The sequence below is a fragment of the Candidozyma haemuli genome (assembly GCF_002926055.2).
Source record: "Candidozyma haemuli strain B11899 chromosome Unknown A_2014730914, whole genome shotgun sequence".
NCBI classification, from domain to species: domain Eukaryota; kingdom Fungi; phylum Ascomycota; class Pichiomycetes; order Serinales; family Metschnikowiaceae; genus Candidozyma; species Candidozyma haemuli.
In genome coordinates, this window is record NW_020289906.1 from 767,662 (window position 1) to 790,162 (window position 22,501).

Sequence of the window (22,501 nt, forward strand, 5' to 3'; positions counted from 1 at the left end):
TATTCATCAAATCCTGCCCAAACGTACTTTTCTATAAAATTATACAATTGCACGTACATGACGCTTCTTGAGCGTTCTCAAAACGTCCCTCTTTCTTCTTTTACACTCACGGCCTGCCTCTCCTCTCATCAGCCAGAACCATCTCTCATAGGCATCTTCCTCACCACGACCATCATCTCTCACTTCGTTTCCATGTTCTTCTCCTGGCAAGGTAACAGCTTCACTAGAGTTGCCAATCTTGCTAAGCTGTGTTTGCGTTTGCATAAAAGGAGATTCAAAGTGGGTCCAGAAAAGACCGAACTTTTTAGCTTTGACGGTTGACGCTTGTACATCCTCTTCCTGTTCTTGTTGTTTGAGAGAGATCTGCTGAGCCAACTTTTGTCTTTCTTCTTCATCAGCCTGTTTCCTTTCAATGTCGATATCTTCGTCGGATTCATCAAGTCCCAACTTGAAGCCACTGTCGGCTGCAAAAAGACTATTGGTGGGTTTGCTTGATTCGAACAAAGAACGGAGATTTTCCGTCTCGTTGGTTGTTGAATTGGTTGGTGCAGTTTCAGGCTGTTCTTCAGCATCTACCGAATCCTCTGGTGCATCTTCGGGTTGCTCTGGATCTCTATGCTCTTCGTCATATTGTTCCTTGATAGCCTCAGTAGCATATTGCTCACCCAAATGGTTAACGTCAATTTCATTACCTTCATCGTCTTCATCAAAGTAAACTTCTTCCTGAGGTCTTTCATTAGCCAGAAGAAACTTCTGAAGCGACTCGCCATTTTGTGTGCCGTGGTTTTCACTTGAATCATCGAATTCAACGAATCCTTTAGTCTCGAAATCATACAGTTCCACGTTTTTACGGCCTTTGCTGTCATAGGTGACTGCATTTTCATCGTCAGACTTATCATCGTCAAGGGCCACAGGTTTATCGAAATCGTAACTCTCGAAGAAGCTTGCAAGAACGTTACTGTTGACGTCCTTGTCTTTATCAACTTCCATGTCGTCCTCGACCTCATGATGAGCACCAGTCCCATACTCAGCAGCCTGTCCTCCATCAACAACGCATTTATCGGCTGGAATGCTTACTCTTTCGACAATATGGTCGTCGCCAGATCTCCAAGCTCCATTGGAGAACTTATAAGTGAGCTCACTGGCAGACTTCTTCTCCACGCCCCAAAGCTTGGTCTTGTAGCACTTAATCTGTTTAAGCTCTCCATTTATAAGAAGCCTCATGGTCTGCTGCTTTCTAACGAAATAAGCAGCAGGACGAGGAGTTGTCCTCATTCTTCCCTTAACCACTTCTGCGCGGCCACTTGTTCTAGAGTACTGTTGTGCTGATACCGCCTTTGGATTGAGTGTAGTTCCATAGGATTTGGGCCCCAGAAGGCTGTGAGATGGCGCCTTGTTCTTTGTATTAGCACTCATGTTATTTGTGGTGTGAGGTGAGCATGAGTAGCCGATGCTGGAATTATTAGGAGCTGGAATGCTAGTGGAATGCAGTGGTGCACCTGTAATGCTATTAGATGGGAAATTTGTAGATGCTTCACGAATTCTATTATTCCTAGCAGCAGCGATGTTGGCCAGCTTGGCTAGGGTAGCCTTAGAGATCTCTGGTCTGCCAGAGTCTTTCTGCCATCTCTCCATGTAGTCGTTCTTAGCAATAGATACAGTAAGTTTGCGTCCCATGAAAAGAATACCGTTTAAAGAGCTTTTGAGCTTTTCAAGCAGCTTATCTGAGATTTCCATATCGATAAATGCAAAAAGAAGTCATTGACAGGCTTCGTTCGAAGGTCTATAGCGCCCTTGACGGTTCCGAATTTTTCCAATCTAGTAACAAGAGAGTCCTTGCTCTCGGCAAGCTTACTTGAAATGTTACCGATGTGTATCCGTCGGCTCTGAGGGGTATCCATTGCGGTCAAATCAGTCTCTAATGTATGCAAAAATCGATGTGTAGTAGGCAGTGATGAGGTTGATGAGGTGCACGGGTGCAGGTCTGGCGATTTTCGCTTGACGAGGCTTCTTGATTTGCATACTCTGAATGGGACTGATAAAGGAAGGAAAAATTGGAATTCTTTAACCAAAAGAAGAAAAGCTGTGTTGTTCTTTTAACAATAAGAAGATCTTTTGAGTCTTTCAAGTATCCGTTTTTTCAAAAACCTGGACATCTTTCATCTCTGACTCTTGCCATAGTTAAGGCTCAAGTATGGCTTCAGTAAACATCAACCTTCTCTTTTATTAGTGTGGCATTGTAATTCTTCCTGATTCATTATTACTGTCCATTTTTGTTTTCACAAGCCACCGTTTTTGACAGTTACCAGAAGGTACCCCCTTTTTGCAAATAAGCCTCACTGCTGGCTGCCACAGTTTACGCTTTATCGGAATTATCGTTGCAAAAATGATCCATTCTCATAACAGCCTCTTTTCGGTTGTTTGGGCTTCCATGATGCCACTTTGGGTTCCCCTTTGCGTTTCCGTCATGCGAGGTATATACCTTTCCTCGGATGAAGGCTTATACCAGGTTTTACCCCGGCATGCCGTTGACAATTGATCAAATCGTAGAAATTCAAGCAAGACCTTATTCTCTTCTAAGATTTCTGGGCACTAGAGTTCTCTACAATCTTCAATATTCCACTTTTGGCATTGTGTCAGTGTTTACTTATCCGGCTTTCTTGACAGGTCCATGCAGCCAAAGTAACTTAAGCGAGACACTCCATGCACACGGCTGCCAAAAAGGTGCCATAGTCTCGAAAAAAGATAAGCACCAAGCCGTCCTGGCGTGTGGCCCTGTTTTACACATTTTCCAGAAAGCCCCCTTTTGGCCGGGTACAAAGATCAGTATAAAACCATGGTATCTGGGCTGTAGACTTTCCAAACCCATGAAGTTCGCTTACATTCTTCCAGTATTGGCTGGAGCAGTTCAAGCGACTGTTTCTCTTGACTTTAATGTCCTCAGAGGCAAGGACGCTCGTGAGTTTGCTCAAACTCACAAGACCAGTATCGGATTATCCAAGAGAGATAACACTTTGGATGTCCCTCTTGATAATGCTGCTACCTTCTACTTGACGACCTTGAAGGTTGGATCAGATAAGCAGGAAGTGCAAGTTTTGGTTGATACGGGTTCGTCTGATCTTTGGTTTGCAACTTCTCCATGTTCTGAATCTCAATTGTTCAGTTGGAAAAAGAGAGAAGATGAAGCCGAGGAGGAGAGTGACGAGGAGGATGAAGCTGATGAAACGCCTACTCCCACCACTGAATCTTTCTACACTGGCTTCATCACTGGTGCTGATTCATTGATTCCCAAGTTCTCGTCTTTTGTTTCCTATGAGCTGGCTAACAACCCTATTGTATCTTTGGGTGAGAACGCCTCCAACTATTATTATGCAACCGAAGCATGCACTGCTTATGGCTCTTTTGCAACCGGTTCCTCAGACAGCTTCAAGCCAAACAAGACAGAAGATCCATTCTATATCTCATACGGCGACTACTCCTATGCTCTTGGTTACTGGGCTAGCGATGATATTGAAATCGGTGGTCAGGTAGTTGACGGTCTTTCATTTGGAGTTGCTCCATACACTGACTCTTCCGTTGGTGTTTTGGGTATTGGCTTGCCAGGACTTGAGGGTACAGTGAGGGTTTTGCACCCAAATAGATCTTACGAGTATGAAAACTTGCCATTGCGTCTCAAGAATTTGGGTATCATCCAATCGAACTCTTATTCTGTATGGTTGGGTAAGAACAATGTCTCTCAAGGAAGTGTGCTTTTTGGAGGATTAGACACTTCGAGGTTCACTGGACCATTGACCAAGTTGCCTATTATCAATGAATACTCCAAGTTGGGTGTTGAGCATCCAATTAGAACTAATGTTCTTTTGAATGGTATCTCTGGTGACAACGTCGATGTCGATTATGACGTTGTTGCACTTCTTGATACTGGAACAACGTTGGCCTACTTGCCTCAAGTATACATTGATCCACTTGTGGAAAAGACTAATGGTGTTTATGATGAAGGTCAATATAATGTCTCTTGTGATGTGCTTTCTTCCAAGGAAGAAATTTCATTCAAATTTAGTGGTATTGATATCAAGGTGCCTTTAGGAGATTTGATTTTCCAGGTCAATGGCTACGACACAAGCGAAGGATGTGTTTTGGGTGTGTTGGACGGCGGAAATAAGAGTGCCATTTTAGGTGATGTCTTCCTTAAGAGTGCTTATGCTGTGTTTGACTTTGACAATTACGAAATCGCCTTGGCCCAAGCTGCTGGTGAGGAGAAACAGGAAAAGGAAGGGTCCAACATCGTTACTATCTCCAACGGTATCCCTAGTGCTTCTTCTGCTCCGTTCTATTCTGCTACTACATTGAGCGATGTCTTGTACTACAACACTTCAGACAGTCTGTACTTCTACTCCACTTCCACATTTGGAGAGCACACTACGGTGGCTGCTGAGTCTGTATCATCCAATTGGTCTTCCAATGGTACGGGCCACACGCCATGGTACCACAGCGACTCTGGTTCGGGTAAAAATACTCCAGCAGCCTTGTACGCTATTGTGGTTGGTGCCCTTGGAGGAGCACTTTCCTTCTTGTAGAGTCGTGGCTCAGAATAAATATATTGAAATTCTTAAACGTACACACTATACTTAGGTAGAAGCCCACAAGTCCTTCAAGCCCATGATGGAGGTGATGGTACCGGCGAAACCAACGTCACCCTCGGTGAAGTGCAAGTAGTTCAAGGAATTGAGGGCAATGAACATGTCCAAGAAGTCCCAAATCAACTTTCTCTTGGCCTGGTAGATCTTCAGCTTGATGGCCTCCTCATCAGCCTTCTCGTCGGCAGAGGACAACTTAGCAGAGTTGATCTTGATCAATCTGAGAGAGTTGATGACACCGGCGATAAGACCAATGAGCCAGAATCTGGAAGCCCACAATGGGAAGTTGGCGAATCTCTTCTTGTCAACGAGACCCAACATCTTGATGAAAATGAAACCGTCCAAGGTCAAGTAGCCGGCGTAGCCCAAGTTTCTGATGACGGTGGTGGCCAGCAACACATGGTCCATGAGCTTGTTGTCGTAGGCCTTGGAGGCAGCCTGCAAGTGGTTCAAAGGCTTCAAGAATCTCATACCTTTTCTAAGGAAAGTGGCATTCTGCTTCAAGTCCTTGAACGTCTGGACGGTCTCAGCAGAGAAGCCCTTTCTTTGCAAGTAGTAAGACAAGAATCTAGACAAGTAGGCCACCAATCTGAAGGATTTCTCCCTCTTTGGGGTGGTGTCTATGAATTTAATGAACTTGTTCAATGTTGGGTGGTATACAAGGGAATCGACGACCATGGTGATTATTCTGTGGGGGTATGTGAAAAAAGGAGGAGGTGAAGGTATGTTTTTCTCACTTATACTGGACGGAATATGGGGTATCCTGCTTATGATAATGTCTCGCCAACCGAGGGCACGGGCCTACGGAAGTTACCGGGAGATGAACCGCTGGAGGAGCAAGAGTGAGGGAAAAAACAGAGGAAAAAAAAAAATCCTTTTACCCAATCACAGGTTTTTCCAATCCCTCCCTTGGTAACTTAGCGCTTTTGCTTGTTTGTCCATTGGCACTGAGTGAGCGTTTTTCCACTTTTTCCACTCCTAAGCGGCACATGCCTAGATCCGAGGATGCGCGGGGCCTGAAACTACAACGGTCAGCGATGCCATGAAGACAGGGAGAAGAGAAGAAACCAACCGAAAAATATGTAGACTAAAAATGTAGATTAAAAGTGTAGTAACTGAGAGTGTCCTAAGCATCTAAGTAGACTCTGGTTAAAGAGTACTTCCATTGTTAAATGTCTGCAAATGGCAGTTCAGTGTGGAGCCTGGCACCACTACCCCAGCTAACTATGTATACCCAAGGGAGCCAACGGCAGTTTATGGGCCTTTCTTGTTGCCTGTCACTGGCTGACCAAGGCACGACATTTCTCCAGAAGACTAAAGTTTGGCTGCGAAACGACATTGCTGTGGCTCGTTCGGGCTTTAGTACTTGGGGAACAGTAGAAGCAACCAGAGAAGGAGAGGAAGCAATGATAGAAGGTCTAGGCTGGGACTATGTATGGCTGGGGAGAAGTATGGCTGGAGATGTACGCGGGGCTTTATGGGTCGGTTGGTGGGTTACGGGGGAGTATGGGCAAGCATCGTGTGAGGTGTAGTCGCCATGAACGGTGGGCCGGTTATGGGAGGTTGATGGTGGTGGTAGTTGGAGAGTTGTTTGATATTATGGAAAGGGAATGGCAGTTTGTGGGAGTTCAAATTGGACTAGTGCTGGTTGTGTTTTACCAATTTCTATGGGCTGAATTTTGCTGGGTGGAGATCATTGGGTTAAGCTTTTGTGGTACGATGGACCCTGCTTCTGGGACTGGACCAATTAGGTCGGTTACTGCTCGCTAGGGAAGAGGACGGGAATAGGTATATGGGAATTGGTAGTTTTTATGTATTTTATGGTTTTTGGTGAACTTCTACATTTGAGGTGGTTTTTCTTGGTTGTTGGAGTTTCTTTTTGTAGTAGGCTTATCAATAAAGGTAGATCTGTATTCTCACTATTTATCTAAATAATGCACGTTCTGACAAAATCGTGAATACACGCTGAATTTGTAAAAGCAGATATTTTTAGTTAAGTACTCTCTGAACGGGACTAAAAACATCCTGGAACGTGAATTACGGGAAAGAACGCCTTCTAGTGCCTCTAAGACGGTTCTTCGTTAACTATGGCTCGGAATACTCGCATCTCCACCGTTTGCAGCCACCACATAGTAACCGTGGCCACCAAATCAATCCTTGTAAAACACAAGAAAATACATGAACCACCTCCTTCTAAAACCTTACCATAAGCATAAATAAACTAAACCCGGTACTTTCTTCTCCACGTCTTCTTCACCACTGGATCCATACTACTGTTGGTGTACCCTGGTGCATGTCGCACTCGAGATTATCAAAACACAAACACTCTTCTTCACCACACCAAGATGAGTACGATCCCCAACCATCTCTACGAGGATGGCAATACGACAGGGTATGGAAGGAAGCAAACGAAGTCAATTCTCAAAAACAGGGAAAACATGACGATGCCTAATCCTTCAATGCCACAGAGGCACTTTGATACTGCCTCGAGACTTGCAAATCGCAGGGTCTCTTTTGCAAATAAGGTGAAGCTTCATAAGATCGACTTTGTTCCGATGAACGGGGCCAGTTCGGAGAGTGAGATGATGGAGGAGAAGCCCGATAGCAGCTCTGATGAAGAAGAAGAGGAAGGTGATGTCAGTTTATCGGCGTTGGAAAAAGACGCCTCAGCCTTCATGGATCAAATGAGAAGTATTCAAAACGACAACAATAGCAGTGATGATGATGATCTACCTCAAAACGAAAACGTTACAGAGAGGTCGAATGATGATCAAATAATGGACTTTACGGGCCTGATACGACACACTCAGGAACAAGATATGGACTTCACGGATCAGCTCAATTCACACCAAAAGATGACTTTGGCGTATCCATTATCAACTGACAACCACAACAGCCATGAACATCTTCATCAGAACTACCAGAACCATAATTCTAATTTGGAGATCACTATGGAGCTTACCAAGAACGTTTCTTCTTATGCCATGATATCCAATACCCACCCTGAACGTTTCGGCATCGAAAGCCCAAAGCCACATTTCTTGAATGGCCATCGCTTGGAGTTTGACGGGAACGGTAACGAAGAAGCGACAATGGACTTTACGAAGTTTTTCAACGACTCGTCTCGCCATGAAATCTTCAATCTTCACGAAGCCGCCAGACTTAGTCCAATTCCTCTTCCAGGATTAAACATGCCATCTGCTTCTCAGGATGGCGATGATATGGAACTCACCCAGCAATTCCACAAGGCAAATGTTGATGAACATGACAAACATCAACAGACGAACGGCGACCTCCAGCAAAACAAAGTCGAATTCAAAGCACCTTCAACTCCACCGATATTACACAGTCCCCTGGTAAGATCAGATGACGGTCACTCGGTCAATGGTGAAGAGGCTGACCACGAGCAAACTATGGAATTCACAGGGCAGATCAGAGCTGTTAACCTGGGTCAGACGGACAACGAGAACGAACAGAATGGTGCAGAATCTAATGTGGAAGAACCCGAAGTTCAGGATGATCAGGCCAATCTTGAGCAGCCTGCCTCGGAAGTTCAGCAGTTGTCTTCACCGGAAGCCGAAACAGACAATAACCAAGGCGAGCATGATGGGGAAGAAGAGAACGAACAAGAGCCAGAGAAAAGCCCTTCAGAGTATGGAACTCCAGCAGCGTCTCCAACTAAGACCCCGGCTCTACCAGAAGACGGGTCAAACGGTGTCTCCGCTGCAGAAAAGCTCGGCGGATCCGAGGTACCACTCGGTGTGCCTCAAGAGGAGGCATCCGAACCACATCAAGCACAAGCAAATATACTGAGTATTCCTGTTTCGTCTAACGAAGTACAGGAGGGAGAAGAGGCAAATTTGGAAGCCAACGTTTCTGAAGCAAAGGACACCGAAGAGCCTATTGACGAGGATGTCGAGGAACAGGAGAAGGATACTTCTTTGAATGAGGAAGATGGGCAACAACATGGCTTGAAGACACCAGAAGCTGAAGAAGATGTTCAAGAGAAAAGACCAGGACTTCCAGATGGCAATGACGCGAAGACACCCGATGCAGCTGTCGAGGAAGAGAACGTACAAGGTTTGTCTCAAGAAGCTGCTACTGCTTCCAACCCAATCGAGCTGTCCCAGCCAATGGAACTCACCCAGTCAAGAAGCGAAATTCAGAATGTTTCTAAGATTGAACTGCCCTTAAAAAGGTCTTCTGATGGGTTTGATGAATCCGTCCTGAAACAGCAGCGGTCCGAAACCCATGTATCCACTTTGGATATACCGTTGGCCGAAACCTCGACTTTATCGGTTGATGGAGTCGACGAAGACTATGACGATCCAAATTACGAACCCGTGTCACTTCCTACCTTTCTTAATGACATTGGCGTAAAGTTCTACGATGATCTCGAGATTGCCACTGATACGGCTAATCGGTACTCCCTTGCCCTTCATGACGACGCAACTACTGTCTCTGACGAGGAATACTACAAGGCTAACGTTCACTTGCCTCTTCTTGAAGTGCTTGAGATGAGTTGCAAAGAACTCACGCAAAAGATTCAGCAAGGTAAGACTCTCTTCCAGGAAGTCAGCCAACAGACTCTTGATGATAATCCTGTTTTATTTAAGCAGTATTATCTGTCCTCATACTATGACCAGATATCAATGAAGTCCCATTTCCATCAGTTGAAGGAGTTCACAAGGCATCAAGCTAAACAGGTATGGTATCAATGGCGGACACAACTAATGCAGAATGTTTTGGAGGTGCAACAGGGCAATCTTGAGATACTTCAAGCGGACAAGGCAATCCTTCTGGATAGCATCGAAGAACTAGAAGCAACGCAGGCCAATATTCGTGCAGAATTGCAGCAGCTTAAGAATGATATTTCGTCATTCAAGGAGATAAAGGCTTCGTTTCAAGACTTGGACGCTAACCAGCTCAAGAATATTAAGCTGCAGTTAATGGAACTTAATCAGAAGCTTCTTGACCACAGGGATGACATAACGAAGAAGGAAGAAAAGCTTTCTAAGGTCGAAGAGAAGATTAAAGCGGTGAACGCTGACATTCAAAAACAGCAGGACGAATTACGCAAAGCAGAGAGCCAACTCAGTCGCAGGAGACACTTCAGCAACAAGGAAATCGAAGAGCTCGAAAACGACGTCGAAGAGACCGAAAGGCGAGCTGCCCTCAAGTATGTTTCAGGCATTGGAACAGACGACATTGAGTTTGAATGTAATTCTAACGTGGCTGCCGTTATTACTTACCAGGATTCTGTCCCATCGAGCATCCGTTTTAAGGAAAGAGAAACTAATGCTAGCGATTTGATATTCAAGAGCCTAGCACCTTTGGCATTGAAAGAACTCCCAAAGGAAGGTCTTTCGCCAGAAAAGAACATTACTGAGTTCAAGCTGATCTGGCAAAAGGTCAAAGAGATTGACATGGATCTTTACAAACTTTCGCTTAAGTATCCTTTGCAACTCAATGTTAACGAGGATAAATTCCGTGTCGAAATCACAGTTTTCACCTTCGGCTCTGGCACAGAGACAATATTCGAGCTAGAGCTTCAGGCGAGAGATATTATGAGCTACCCCAACCAGCTCGCTGTCACTGCGAAAAAGGGCAGACGTCTGGTATCAACCGATTTGAAACCCCCAGCACTAAAGGGCGTTTCAAAAGAGCTTATGGCAAAATTCCAGGCTCAAATTTATGACTAATGACTAGATAACGTTTTTATGATACACTATTATATATAGCTAATGAAGGACGCTTTTCGCCTACTGTGGGTGTACGGGTGTAAACTGGAGAAATCTTTCACTGATAAATCTACTAGTAAATACACAAGAACAAGACCTCTTCCATCTATCTTTCGGTCTCTCCAAAGAAGAAAACTCTCTTGCGCCTGATAGTCATGGACGACACGCTAGACGCATCTTACTACTTGGGTGGTAAAACTGCTGATGCATCCAAAACATTGGATATTGTCATTGGCAGTGGTGATATCGTCACGATTGACGAATTGCCTGATGACCCGCAAGAACTTATTTCTTTCTTGGAAGGAGAGTCCTGTGACGTGAAATATTGGATTCTTGTTGCTCAGGCTTATGCACATGATAGAAAGCTTGATGAAGCTATCACCATTGCCGAGAAGGGTATCTCTGTTAAGCAGCAGAGCGACAAAGACCGTTTATTAGTGCTTCTAGCTTCTATTCATTTTGCCTTTGCTTCTGAAGGTGTCAACAGAGCAGACCATGTTTTGAAAGCTCAGGAAGCCCTTTCTCAGGTGGACGATTCTACTTCAGTGCCAGCTCTCGTATCGCAGGCTGTTCTCCATGTTCACAAGGATGAGGCTGAAAGTGCTTTACAAGTATTCGACCGTTTATTGAAACTCGATTCAACAAACTGTATTGCTTTGCTTGGAAAGGCCCAAATTACGCTCAGCAAAACGCAGAACTACACCAACGCTTTGAAGATTTACCAGCAGGTGTTGGTATTGAATCCATTAATGAAGCCAGACCCAAGAATCGGCATTGGTTTGTGCTTCTGGTTCCTCAAAGACCGCTCGATGGCCATCAACTCTTGGGATCGTGCTCTTGAGATAGATCCAAACAATTTCAAGGCTAAGCTACTCTTGACTTTGGCCAAGTTCGACAATGTGTTCACCAACTCGCTCTCTGATGAGAAATTCATAGAAGGATACAAGAGCGTCATAACAGAGACATCAGATCTTCACAGCAAGGTGCCTAATGATAAAGTGATTTTGATTGTTCTTGCTTCCTATTTCTACTCGAAGGGTGATTATGAGATGGTTGAAAAAATCGTCAACAAGGTTGTCACATCCTCCTCCGCTGACATTGCCGCAGCAAAGTCCTCGAAGTTGAGCCCCTTTACCTCAAAAATCCTCTCCCAGGGCTCGTTCTGGCTCGGTCGTGTTGCATACGCCAAAAACGACTTCACCCAAGCTCAGAAATATTTCCATGAAGCCATCAGATTAGATGACAACAACTTGCTTGCCAAGTTGGGTTTGGGTCAGGCCCAACTTAGCCGTGGATCTTCGGAAGAAGCCATCATCACTTTCGAATCCATTGTCAGATCGAACTCTAAGTGCTTGGAATTCAATTATGCATTGGGTCTCTTGTATGCCCAGCTGAAGTCCCGTAGCAAGAACGATCAGGCCGTTCAAATGTTGGAAAGATACATTAGATTGTCCAACAATCGTGGATTGGCTGTCGCTAATATGAAAGAGGATGAGGCTTATCTTAACAAAGAGCCAGTTGTGCTCAATGCCTACTTACAGTTGAGTCAGCTATACCAAGCCAAGGATATTTCCCAATCGTTGACATACTTGCATAAGGCCATCGAAAGCAGGAAACAAATCGGTCTGGATGCACCATTGGAAGTTTACAATAACATTGGTGTCTTCAATTTCATCAAGAATAATGAAACTGCAGCAGCAGAAAATTTTGCCTTGGCTCTTCAAAAGGCCGACGACTACCAAGTACCGGAAGATGCTATTGATGAGGCCGTTCTTGATTTGGGTAAGGATTTGCGTGCTCCTATCACTTACAACTTGGCTAGATCAAAGGAGACGTCCAATGAGTCAGAAGCTATCGACACCTATAACAAATTGCTTAAAGAATTTCCCCACTACTTTTCAGCTAAGCTCAGGCTTCTATTCTTGGACGCTGTCTCGACAGATAAAACGCCTAAGAAGGAACTTGAGGAAGAAATTCAGTCTCTCTTGCAAGACAATGCTTCCGATTTAGAGGTGAGATCGTTTTATGGCTGGTTCATCAAGACGTTTGGCAAAAAGATTGGTCTTAAGCCTGACGCCGACACCCAACATCAAAAGCAGACCTTGGTTGATTATGATTCGCATGACTGCTACGCATTGATTTCTTTGGCTAACATTTACTGTGTGATGGCCCGAGAGATTAAGTCATCGAAGGAAGAAGAGAAGAAGAAGAAGTACTTCTTGAGAGCTCTCGAGTTATTCACCAAGGTATTGTCAATTGACGCTAAGAATGTGTTCGCTGCTCAAGGTTTGGCCATTATTTATATCGAGAACAAGGAGCTTACCAAGGGTCTTGATATCTTGAGAAAGATCCGTGATTCCTTGAATGATATCTCGGTATACTTGAACCTTGGTCATGTATTGGTCGAGTTGAAACAATACTCAAAGGCTATTGAGAGCTACGAGATCGCTCTTGTCAGATTCACCAATAGCAGTGATCCTAAGATTCTTTCTTTCTTGGGTCGCTCTTGGTACTTGAGAGGTCTTGCTGAAAAGAACTTGGGCTACTTGAAGAAGGGTCTCGAGTATTCCGAGGATGCATTTGCCAAATCATCTACGAATAAGAGTGCCTTGCTCTTTAACCTTGCATATGTGAAATTCCAGATTGCCGATTTCCTCAGTAAGGCACCTACCGAACAAAGAACAGTCGATGACATCAATGAAGCAATCAGTAACTTGAATGATGCCATTTCAGACTTGAACGGTCTTGCATCCGACGATGAGAAGCATCCTCCATTCCCTAAGGCCGAATTGAAGGCAAGAGCCAACATGGGTACCACCACATTGCTCAATAGATTGCATACATGTCTCGAAGAGACCAAGGAGAATGTTAATCAGCTCAACAGTAAGCTTGAGGAAGCAAAGAAGTTGAGACAAGAGGAGGAGACCCGGAAAGCACAAGAGGAAGAAGAGAGAGTGGCTGCTCTCAAGGTCAAGCAAGAGGAATTGGCCAAGGAGCGTGCCGTTTTGCAAGAGCAGGCTCAACAATGGGCCGAAGAAGCCAGACTGAATGTTGTTGTTGATTCTGATGATGACAAGGCATTTGATGAAGAGAAAAAAGACGGTAAGAAGAAGAAGGGTGGTAAGAAGGCTCAAGCGAACGGTAAGAAGGGCGGTAAGAAGGGTGGCCGTAAAAAGAAGGATTTCATCAACGACAGTGATGGAGATGATGCTCCACCAAGCGATGACAACGAGCCCGAGGAGCCAGTGTTGCCATCTGGAGATGAAGAGGAAGACGCTCCAAAGGCAAAGAAGACACAACGCAAGAAGCGTAATGTCGTTGATGATGATGAAGATCAAGACGAAGTTATCAACAATGCACCATCTAAAAGAAGAAAACAGTTTAAGTCACAAGAGATTGTGGAGGATTCTTCAGACGATGATGATGATGCAGACGCGGATGGGCAAGATAACGACGGCCTCTTCTAGAGGTGCTGGTGTAACATTAAAAAGACTTGTAGAATTAAAAGAAAATAAAAAAAGTATCGGTATATTAATTGTAAATTCAATGGCCATGTCACGTCTGGTTTGACCAGTTCCTGGCTTGTCTTTTGCTCTCGGCAGTGGCCTTATATAGTTTCTTCTCGAACTCGTCCAACGAGAGCAAGAACGAGCTGTTGACGTGTTTAGTGGTGTTGCTGGCGAAATTGTCAATCTCCAAAGCTCTCTGTTTCAAGAGCTCCATGACGATTTCAGCGACTTGTTGATCACTGAAAATATGAATCCATTGCTCTGCAAGCTTATAGTAGTTTGCTTTAAGGGAATGTAGGTCAACAGACTTTGGTTCAGCACGTATAGCGTTGAGTACCTTAGCACTGACAAAGTCAGGCGTAAGCATCTCCACAAAAGAAAGATCAGACTCTGACAGCAATTCACTCGTGGCCAATAGCTTAGCTAGCCACATAGGTAGTTCAACCTTTGTATCTTTCATAAGCGGTCTCCCTGGACTACCTTCTAGAAACCCAAGACCAGGATATGTGGCGTTGAAAGCGCAAGGCACCTTTTCGCCCTCCGCTAGAATATCGTCAATGTCGTAGTACCCCATTTAGTAGGTGTTGTGGAAGACTGGTGATGTTTACCAGAGACGCGAATGTGTGTTGTATGAGAGACGTGAGAAATGAGACATAAGACATAATAGGACACTGAGTAGCAAGTGAACATCCAGCAAAAGCCAGAAGGCAGTAGAAGAGAGAAAGCTTTGCTACCAGGAACCTTCTTCCTTTCATCCTTTCTACTTTTCGTTTTATCTTTTATTTTTTTTTATTATACATATTTTTTCATGGTTTGTCTCTTACTTGGACCAGAAGACGCTGGACCATCATGGAACAATAGGGTGCGCAAACATGCAATGGTTGCAAATAACATACTCAGCGTGCAGAGATGAGATGGTACAAAACAAGAGTTTACCAATATTCTATAAGAAACATTTTGAAAAGCCTCTGCCTCTTATTTTCACTTTTCTAGGCTCTTCTAAGCCAATGCCCCACGGTGGACCTCCGAAAGGTAAAATAACACAAAGTACCTTGGTGTACTGGTCGAGCATACGAGGGATATGAGACACAGTTTTTTATCTCTTCTCTTCACGTTCGAGCATATTCATCATGCCAGTCAAACCACCTCCAGAATTGAACCACGAATTGATCCAGGACGAGGATCCAAATGCCATGATTAACTACACTGATGCTATTGACTACTGGCTGTCTGTTCCAGCATCTGTCAATGGTGTACTTGGTGGTTTTGGTGAGCAGACCTCGGTGCCAAAAGCAGACATTGTTGGTTCTGCCACATTTCTTCGAAAGCTTCAAACGAGAATGGAGTGCCAGCCTGGTTTTGAAAAGCTTACCATTGATATGGGAGCTGGCATTGGTCGTATCACAAGAGACTTTCTTTGGAAAGTAAGCGACAGATGTGATTTGTTGGAACCAGTCAAGCCATTCGTCGAGCAAATGAGAAAAGAGCTTGTGCCTGTTGCAGAGAAGGGTAAGCTCGGTGATATTTACGATATTGGAATGCAAGAATGGGAAGCATCTCCAGAGAAGAAGGGTCGCTACTGGCTTGTGTGGTGCCAGTGGTGTGTTGGCCAGTTGCCTGACGAGGAGCTTGTCAAGTTCTGGATTAGATGCAAGGAGGCACTTATGGAGAACGGAACTATTGTTGTGAAGGAGAACATTGCTCCTCAAGATGACATTTTTGATGCGACTGACTCGAGTGTTACTCGTACTGATGCCAAGTTTAGGCAGTTATTTGCATCTGCTGGCCTCAAGTTGATCGCCAGTGACATTCAGAAGGGCCTACCGAGGGAGTTGTACCCAGTTCGCATGTACTGTCTCAAAGCGATGTAAACTAGGACTGGGTATTCAAAGGACCAAAGAAGTATAAGCCTTCTTTAAATCATTCTTAAACTATTTGTTGTTCAAAAATCAAAGCCTGCTTTTTTATATTTTGCTTCATTGTTTGATATTGCCACTTTTCCGGGGTAAGTCTGCTCCATCTAAGACATTCCTTACAGACAGGAAAGATGAGCTCTGGCTGAAAAAGTTCACTCTTCAACACATCGTCACAAACCATCATGTCCTTGAGAACCGCCACCGTTGCAGTGACCGCAGCTGTTGTAGCTGCTGCCGCTGTGGAGGCTTACCATCGTTATTTTGACTCACCTGTGGATTGTTCATCACATTCTCTGTCATCCACTGTGGCCAAGAAAGAGCATTCCGAAGAACTCATCCGTGAACAATTGACGAGAAACTATGCCTTCCTCACAGAAGAGGGTATGGAGAAGGTCCGCAACCAGCGCATCGTCATCGTCGGTGCTGGCGGTGTTGGTTCGTGGGTCGCCACGATGTTGGTTCGTTCAGGTGTGGGAAAAGTCAGAATCATTGACTTTGACCAGGTTTCCCTTTCATCACTTAACAGACACGCTGTTGCTAACTTAAAAGATGTGGGTATTTCCAAGGTTGACTGTTTGAAGTCCCATTTGCATGAGATCGCCCCATGGGTTGAGATCGACGTTCACAACAAGTTGTGGAACAAAGACGTGGGAGAAGAGCTCATCTTGGGAGGTGACTTCGATCCTACTTTGGTGGTCGACTGTATCGACAACATAGACACCAAGGTTGATCTTTTAGCCTTCTGCCACGAGAAGAAGCTTAAAGTCATCTCCTCTGGTGGTGCAGCATGCAAGTCTGACCCTACCAGAATCAACATTGCTGATATTTCCAAAACTGAGGAAGATCCTCTTGCAAGATCCGTCAGAATCCGTTTGACCAAGAGAGGAATCATTAGTAACATTCCTGTTGTGTTCAGCGCAGAAAAGCCTGACCCACGTAAGGCTCGTCTTTTACCCTTGGATGAAGATGAAATTGCTAAAGGCGATGTGGAGGAGCTAGCTGCTCTCAAGAGTTTCCGTGTAAGAATCTTGCCTGTTCTTGGTACGATGCCTGGTATGTTCGGTTTGGCATTGGCCACACACATCATCACTACTGTGTCTGGCTACCCAGTTGAATACGTCGAGGGCAAGAACAGATACAAGATCTACGATGGAATCTTACAAAGTTTGGCTGGCCAAGAGGCAAGATTGGGCCATTTGGAACAAAGAACGCCTGTTTCTCTCAGGGACGTGCCCTACATCGTTGAAGAAGTCTTCCGCGGCAAGTCCGTGGTGTCCAACTACTCCACGAGGTTGACTCTTTCTAGGTGGGACCCAAGTAAGGAGTTGAGTTATCAGAATGTTGTTGTGATGACAAAGGACGAGCAGAAGAACCATGAAAACAGGGTGTTGAAGGGCGAGGAGAAATTGGAGGATGTATATAGTGAAGAGGTACTTCAAAGGGTCGCTCACAGATTTGCTCAGGAGAAGTACTATTCTACCTTTAGGTAGTTGTTAATGGCATAGAATAAGTAATTAAAGCTTTTCACATAATCGCCTTCATGTAGTTAATACTGCTCTAGCCTACACACCCTGTCTCCACGGCCTACGACATACCAACCATGAAAACCCCAAAAACCCCAAATCAGCTAAAAACCAGAAAAAGGAAAAACTTCTTACTTTTACCAATTGGTACTTTTTTCCCGGGGCCTCGGCCTTACTACTTCCCGGTGTCCTTCCCACTGTGCGAAATTGATCTGTATCTGGCATAGCATCAACCACTCAATATACGCCATCCCCATGTTTAGACCAATGCTCCAGCAGGGCCTTCGGTTCGGCAGGCCCGTTAAGCTTCTCAGTAGAAGCAGATTACAATTCCAGCAGATGTTGAGGTTTCAGTCTGCCAACGCTGTCAAGAAACCTGAACCCACGGGGATGAAGAAGTTGGTGAAAGATTACGGTTACTCTGCTTTGGGTGTTTACTTGACATTGAGTATGTTGGACTTGCCGCTTTGTTATTTGCTTGTTCACCTGATGGGTAAAGAAGAGATTCAGAAATATGAGAACAAGGCTAAGCAGTATTTTGGCTACGGTAAGAGTGATGAACAGTTGGCAAAGGAGCAGGAGATTGATAGAATCCAGGAGGAACATGAACCTGAGCCTGAAGGAGGCATGTTTCCTTGGTTTTCGTGGACAGAGTTTGCTATTGCGTACGGTCTTCACAAGTCTGTCCTCATATTCGTTAGAGTGCCATTGACTGCTGCCTTGACGCCTACTATCGTCAAGACATTGCAGAGATGGGGGTTCCGGATCGGCTCGGCTGCTGCCACTACGCCTAAGTTCGGAACTAAAGTCACTAAAAAGAACAAGTGGTTTTCTTGGTTCTTCTGATACATGTACATAATAGTCTGGATGGTCTGCATCCCGCAATTCAGTTCATATGAACTTCTAAATAAATAGTTGAGATTCATCAAATCCCTAGGAGTACCTTGCATCTCTCGTAAACGAAGAAGGAGCACGCCAGCATGGGTATCACCTTCATGTAACCTATAGACAAGCCGACAAAGAATCCTCTGACCCCGCTTTCAGCAAAGATCAATCTGACTGTTCTTTTAAATGTGAGGAATTTGCCAGAGTTCACAGCTCCACCCACCTGCATTCTTCTTCTGATCACTTCAAATGGGTAAGCAGCTGTCTGGGAGCACATACCAGCGATTCCACCAGCGAAAAGCTGAGCAGATGCACGAAGTGGTACTCTAGAATCTCTAGAGCTGACATTTTGTTTATCTTTCGACATCTTCACCACTTTGTGGCTTGACACATAGGTATAGGGCTGTGCCACCATGTATGGGGCCAAAAGCTTGGACCTGAAAATGTCATGGATGGAGTCATGGACGTAAAAGGAAACGCCAGCGTAAGGAATCATACCCAAAATCGTTGGACCGAATCCTCTGTAGAAATTGGAAAGCGGAACAAGACTTTTAGGTGTTTTGCGTCTCATGAATTTGATCCAGCCTGGGTCCGACTCGCGGTGTGGTGGATGCTCAAGGTAAACCAGTTTTAGAATAGAAAATAATCTGCCCTTATGATGAGCAATAAAGTCTTGATGGTTATGGCCAGCGATGGTGTGCTGGAGATTTCTAGTTTCAAAAGCCAATCTGACTCTAACCAAATCTAATGGGTAAGTGAAAAATACACTGGTCAACCCAGAAAGCGAGCCGGCCATGAATCTGCGAACAGCTGTTTCGTAAGAGTCATTAGGAATGAGCATTGATCTGATCTGCTCGTATGCAACAAATTTGATGGCAGCGTATGGGAAAATACGAAGCAAAGTGACCAGGTGACCTTGGAAGAGGCCATAGAGACCGTCGTTGGCCCAGATCTTGCGGCCAGCCTGGAAGAGACCACGGAACGAGCCTCTATATTTGAGAAACTCCGGATTAGACGTCTGAAACAAGATCTTGATTCGGTCCATGGGAGCAATGAGTGTTTTGGCGGCTGATCCCGAGATGCCTCCAGCAACCCCCAGCCGAACGATATACTCGGTGGAATGCTTATCTATTATCTTTTGCAGCTTCTTGGAGCTTTCATCTAGCGTCTTGGACTCTTGTACCTCATGCTTTGTCGGTATCCCATCACTGGGTTTGGAAAAAGATCGTCCCATGCGATGGCTTTCATCCATGGAAGGACTCTGATGCATATGAATGAGGAAGGATATAAAACAAAATCACAGTAACGTAATAAAGGCAGTCACCCTTGGAAAGTATAGGGTATTCTAATAACTTAACCACCGGTGGGGATCTATAGTACAAGTGGTGGGGCCAGTTTTTTTTGCTAATGCGGTACGCTGTAGTTGATGTTTGTCTGGGGAAAAAAGATGGCGAGCGTTAGCTACAGCATATGGGGAACCCCAGTCACAATGCATGATTAGAGGTGGAAAAAATAAGCAGAAAAAATAAATGAAGGCTTCTGAGAAGGAATGGGAGATTGATGAGGTCATCAAATAATGGTACGGTTACTTTGAGTAAGGAAAAGTCCCATTTCTGACTTTTCGTCGCTTGTGACTGCCCTTTTATGGTTGGTATTGAAAGGGCTGTGGTTGGTCCGCATTATCTGCGGAAAGGCAGATTGCACTTCTTGGACTGGAGAGGATCTGGGCAGAATAGGTCTCACAAGATCAATTTCAAACCAGGAGACAAAAGCAGGAAAAAAAGAAAAAGACAAAGTAGGGTCTTTTAAATGAGACTTTTAGTGTAAGATGGTTCTTTGGTTTTGAGTGATGTAATGCAGCGCAATGGGGAAAGCTAGGAGAAGGTATTGGAGAGGCTGGGGGAGGATAAGTTGTTGGGACACGGTTGCTGGATATCTTTAGTTGGCGATCTTAGGTTGTAGCTGAGCGGGTTAGATTTGTTTCTCTGGAGTTTACTGCTTAATTGAAGCATCCTGAGTTGGCCACAATGTAGTAGGATATTACACATGAATACTGAATGTCAGGGAAACAGAAGAGTCCCTACGCCAGCCTAAAGCAATTACTCTGTAGGAGCATTCCACTAAAGCAATCCCTGTTTTAGAAGCCCGGAAGTCCACCGTTCACCAAACAAACTTAACCTTTGGAACTATGCTACCTAACCTTCGCTCCTGTAAGTTGATCATGTAAACAGAGGTAAGATGTATTGTGCTTCACGGGTTAAGACGGCTATTTTAGTTGCCAAGCGGTGCTACAGACCCTAATTTTGTGGCATGCAAGCAAGTCGACTCTATATGGGTGTTATTGTGACCCGTTGCCATCTCGGTTACAAAGCTACCGGCTGCCAAAAGGACTATCTTACCTTTGCATCGAGTACAGAGCGTATGCGTTTAGCCAACCCTTCCGAATTGGACACTTCTCTCTCCTATCCACGTAAACAGCGGCAAGATTGCTTTCCGTGAATACGGAAAGGGAGGCCAATAGAGATGAAGCACTCATAACCCATAACCCCTGCTACTGATCCGAGGATAGGGTTCATTTCTCTTTATGTATGGAATATGTAGGGAACCACCTCGAGCTTAGAACATGGTTGACATGAAACTTTATTGGGTTTTGGTTCTGTCCCACGTTTACCCTCGAGAGTCAGTTTACTTTTGTATTTTTTGTTCACCGTGTTTTTGAACCACTTGTTTATCTTTTGGATTCGTTCCTTTATCTCTTGTTTTTGGGTTTTTGTTCTTGTTTATACCACTTTGTATCCCCTTCGACTAAGCCATTCCAAAAATTCATTACACGGGCGATTGCTGTGAGAAATGTCAAACTATCCAGATCCTCATTAACCACTTAATATTCCACATATCGGCAAAGTGACGAAATTGGAGAACGTGACAAGACGGGCACCAATAGGAGTCCACTTGCGACTCCACAGTGGCTTCTGGAGCCCCAGCATTGCGCTAATGCTCTACTTGCAATGTAAGATTACGCCTCGAATACCAGTTATGTCAACGGCAACATCAGAAATCAATGTGACCTCACCATTGGCACACGAGTGACTGCAAAAAAACCAGAAGCTGATCGGTTTGCTGTTTCCAAGAAATGATCAGCTTTTTACCTTGGTAGTTTGGGGTCCTTTACTGCCATGGAATACTTCTAGATCTTGTAATGTGCTGCACAGTATGTCAACTGCAAGGCGTACCATCTGGAGTGTCATAGCTGATGGAATGTTTGCTACCCCTGCATTATTCAAAACTACAAAAGATCAATTTTACCCAGTATTGAATAGGTCAACTACAACTCACAATGGGTGGCAGCTCTTACTTGAAACTCTCTGACGGAACCGACTTATTCTACAAAGACTGGGGTACTGGAGACCCAATTGTCTTCTCTCACGGATGGCCCTTATCGTCTGATGCTTTCGAGGATCAGATGTTCTACTTGGCCCTGAAGGGCTACAGAGTTATTGCTCATGACAGAAGAGGTCATGGTAGGTCTTCGCAGCCATGGGATGGTCACAATATGGACCAGTACGCTGATGACTTGGCTGAGCTTGTCAAGCACTTGGACTTGAAAGACGCTGTTCACGTTGGCCACTCCACTGGTGGAGGTGAGGTTGCAAGATACCTTGCACGCCATGGAACAAGCAGAGCTCTGAAGGCTGTGTTGATTGGAGCCGTTCCTCCTCTCTTGATCCAGACTGACTTCAACCCTCAGGGTGTGCCAAGGGAAGCTCTTGATGACATCAGAAACAATGTGTTGAAGGACAGATCTCAATTCTTCAAGGACTTACCTAATTTGTTCTACAGTTTCAACCACGATGACTCTAAGAAGTCGCAGGGCTTGATTGACGGTTTCTGGAGACAAGGTGTGCAAGCATCTATCAAGGCTCTTTACGACTGCGTCAAAGCCTTTTCTGAAACCGATCAGAGAGAGGATTTGAAGAACATTGATATCCCAACATTGGTGATTTATGGTGATGACGATCAGATTGTTCCACCAGTGACTTCTAGTCAAGCTGCATTGAAGTTGTTGCCTAAAGGCTCTGAGAAGGTCTACAAGGGTGGCTCCCATGGTATTTGCAGCACCCATAAGGACGAGGTTAGCAAGGACCTTTACGACTTCATCACCAAATAAGGGTATTTACTTTTTTAAGATTGTGGCTTGATTAAACCTGTAGAATAGGTACTTTCGTTTTCTTAGCATTACTTTATTAAGGTTTCGGTAAATGCATGCCCCACATAGCCCGGCTGGCTTTA

At 44.7% G+C, this 22,501-nt stretch overlaps 10 protein-coding genes across 10 annotated transcripts; 6 read left to right on the plus strand and 4 right to left on the minus strand. All coding sequences in view use genetic code 12, as the record gives it.

Moving 5' to 3' along the window:
* Nucleotides 1-39: 39 nt before the first annotated feature.
* On the minus strand, nt 40-1,901 carry NOP8 (Nop8p; the record flags this gene model as incomplete). Its single annotated transcript, XM_025484088.1, has 2 exons — nt 40-1,719; nt 1,767-1,901. The coding sequence occupies 2 exons, from the start codon at nt 1,899-1,901 to the stop codon at nt 40-42; spliced, it is 1,815 nt and encodes a 604-aa protein (XP_025342303.1).
* Nucleotides 1,902-2,867: 966 nt separating this feature from the next.
* CXQ85_000339 (uncharacterized protein) lies at nt 2,868-4,577 on the plus strand (the record flags this gene model as incomplete). The annotated part of the gene is made up of 1 exon (XM_025484089.1): nt 2,868-4,577. One exon carries the CDS (start codon nt 2,868-2,870, stop codon nt 4,575-4,577), a length of 1,710 nt encoding a protein of 569 aa, XP_025342304.1.
* A 51-nt stretch (nt 4,578-4,628) lies between these two features.
* PEX11 (Pex11p) lies at nt 4,629-5,315 on the minus strand (the record flags this gene model as incomplete). Its single annotated transcript, XM_025484090.1, has 1 exon — nt 4,629-5,315. One exon carries the CDS (start codon nt 5,313-5,315, stop codon nt 4,629-4,631), a length of 687 nt encoding a protein of 228 aa, XP_025342305.1.
* A 1,667-nt stretch (nt 5,316-6,982) lies between these two features.
* On the plus strand, nt 6,983-13,845 carry CXQ85_000341 (uncharacterized protein; the record flags this gene model as incomplete). Its single annotated transcript, XM_025484091.1, has 2 exons — nt 6,983-10,255; nt 10,468-13,845. 2 exons carry the CDS (start codon nt 6,983-6,985, stop codon nt 13,843-13,845), a joined length of 6,651 nt encoding a protein of 2,216 aa, XP_025342306.1.
* An 88-nt stretch (nt 13,846-13,933) lies between these two features.
* On the minus strand, nt 13,934-14,461 carry PSF3 (DNA replication protein; the record flags this gene model as incomplete). The annotated part of the gene is made up of 1 exon (XM_025484092.1): nt 13,934-14,461. The coding sequence occupies one exon, from the start codon at nt 14,459-14,461 to the stop codon at nt 13,934-13,936; it is 528 nt and encodes a 175-aa protein (XP_025342307.1).
* Nucleotides 14,462-15,017: 556 nt separating this feature from the next.
* Nucleotides 15,018-15,758, plus strand: CXQ85_000343 (N-terminal protein methyltransferase; the record flags this gene model as incomplete). The annotated part of the gene is made up of 1 exon (XM_025484093.1): nt 15,018-15,758. The coding sequence occupies one exon, from the start codon at nt 15,018-15,020 to the stop codon at nt 15,756-15,758; it is 741 nt and encodes a 246-aa protein (XP_025342308.1).
* A 227-nt stretch (nt 15,759-15,985) lies between these two features.
* CXQ85_000344 (tRNA threonylcarbamoyladenosine dehydratase) lies at nt 15,986-17,293 on the plus strand (the record flags this gene model as incomplete). The annotated part of the gene is made up of 1 exon (XM_025484094.1): nt 15,986-17,293. The coding sequence occupies one exon, from the start codon at nt 15,986-15,988 to the stop codon at nt 17,291-17,293; it is 1,308 nt and encodes a 435-aa protein (XP_025342309.1).
* Nucleotides 17,294-17,581: 288 nt separating this feature from the next.
* Nucleotides 17,582-18,172, plus strand: NAT2 (Nat2p; the record flags this gene model as incomplete). The annotated part of the gene is made up of 1 exon (XM_025484095.1): nt 17,582-18,172. The coding sequence occupies one exon, from the start codon at nt 17,582-17,584 to the stop codon at nt 18,170-18,172; it is 591 nt and encodes a 196-aa protein (XP_025342310.1).
* Nucleotides 18,173-18,251: 79 nt separating this feature from the next.
* Nucleotides 18,252-19,463, minus strand: LEU5 (coenzyme A transporter; the record flags this gene model as incomplete). The annotated part of the gene is made up of 1 exon (XM_025484096.1): nt 18,252-19,463. The coding sequence occupies one exon, from the start codon at nt 19,461-19,463 to the stop codon at nt 18,252-18,254; it is 1,212 nt and encodes a 403-aa protein (XP_025342311.1).
* A 2,085-nt stretch (nt 19,464-21,548) lies between these two features.
* On the plus strand, nt 21,549-22,379 carry CXQ85_000347 (alpha/beta fold hydrolase; the record flags this gene model as incomplete). Its single annotated transcript, XM_025484097.1, has 1 exon — nt 21,549-22,379. One exon carries the CDS (start codon nt 21,549-21,551, stop codon nt 22,377-22,379), a length of 831 nt encoding a protein of 276 aa, XP_025342312.1.
* Nucleotides 22,380-22,501: the final 122 nt, after the last annotated feature.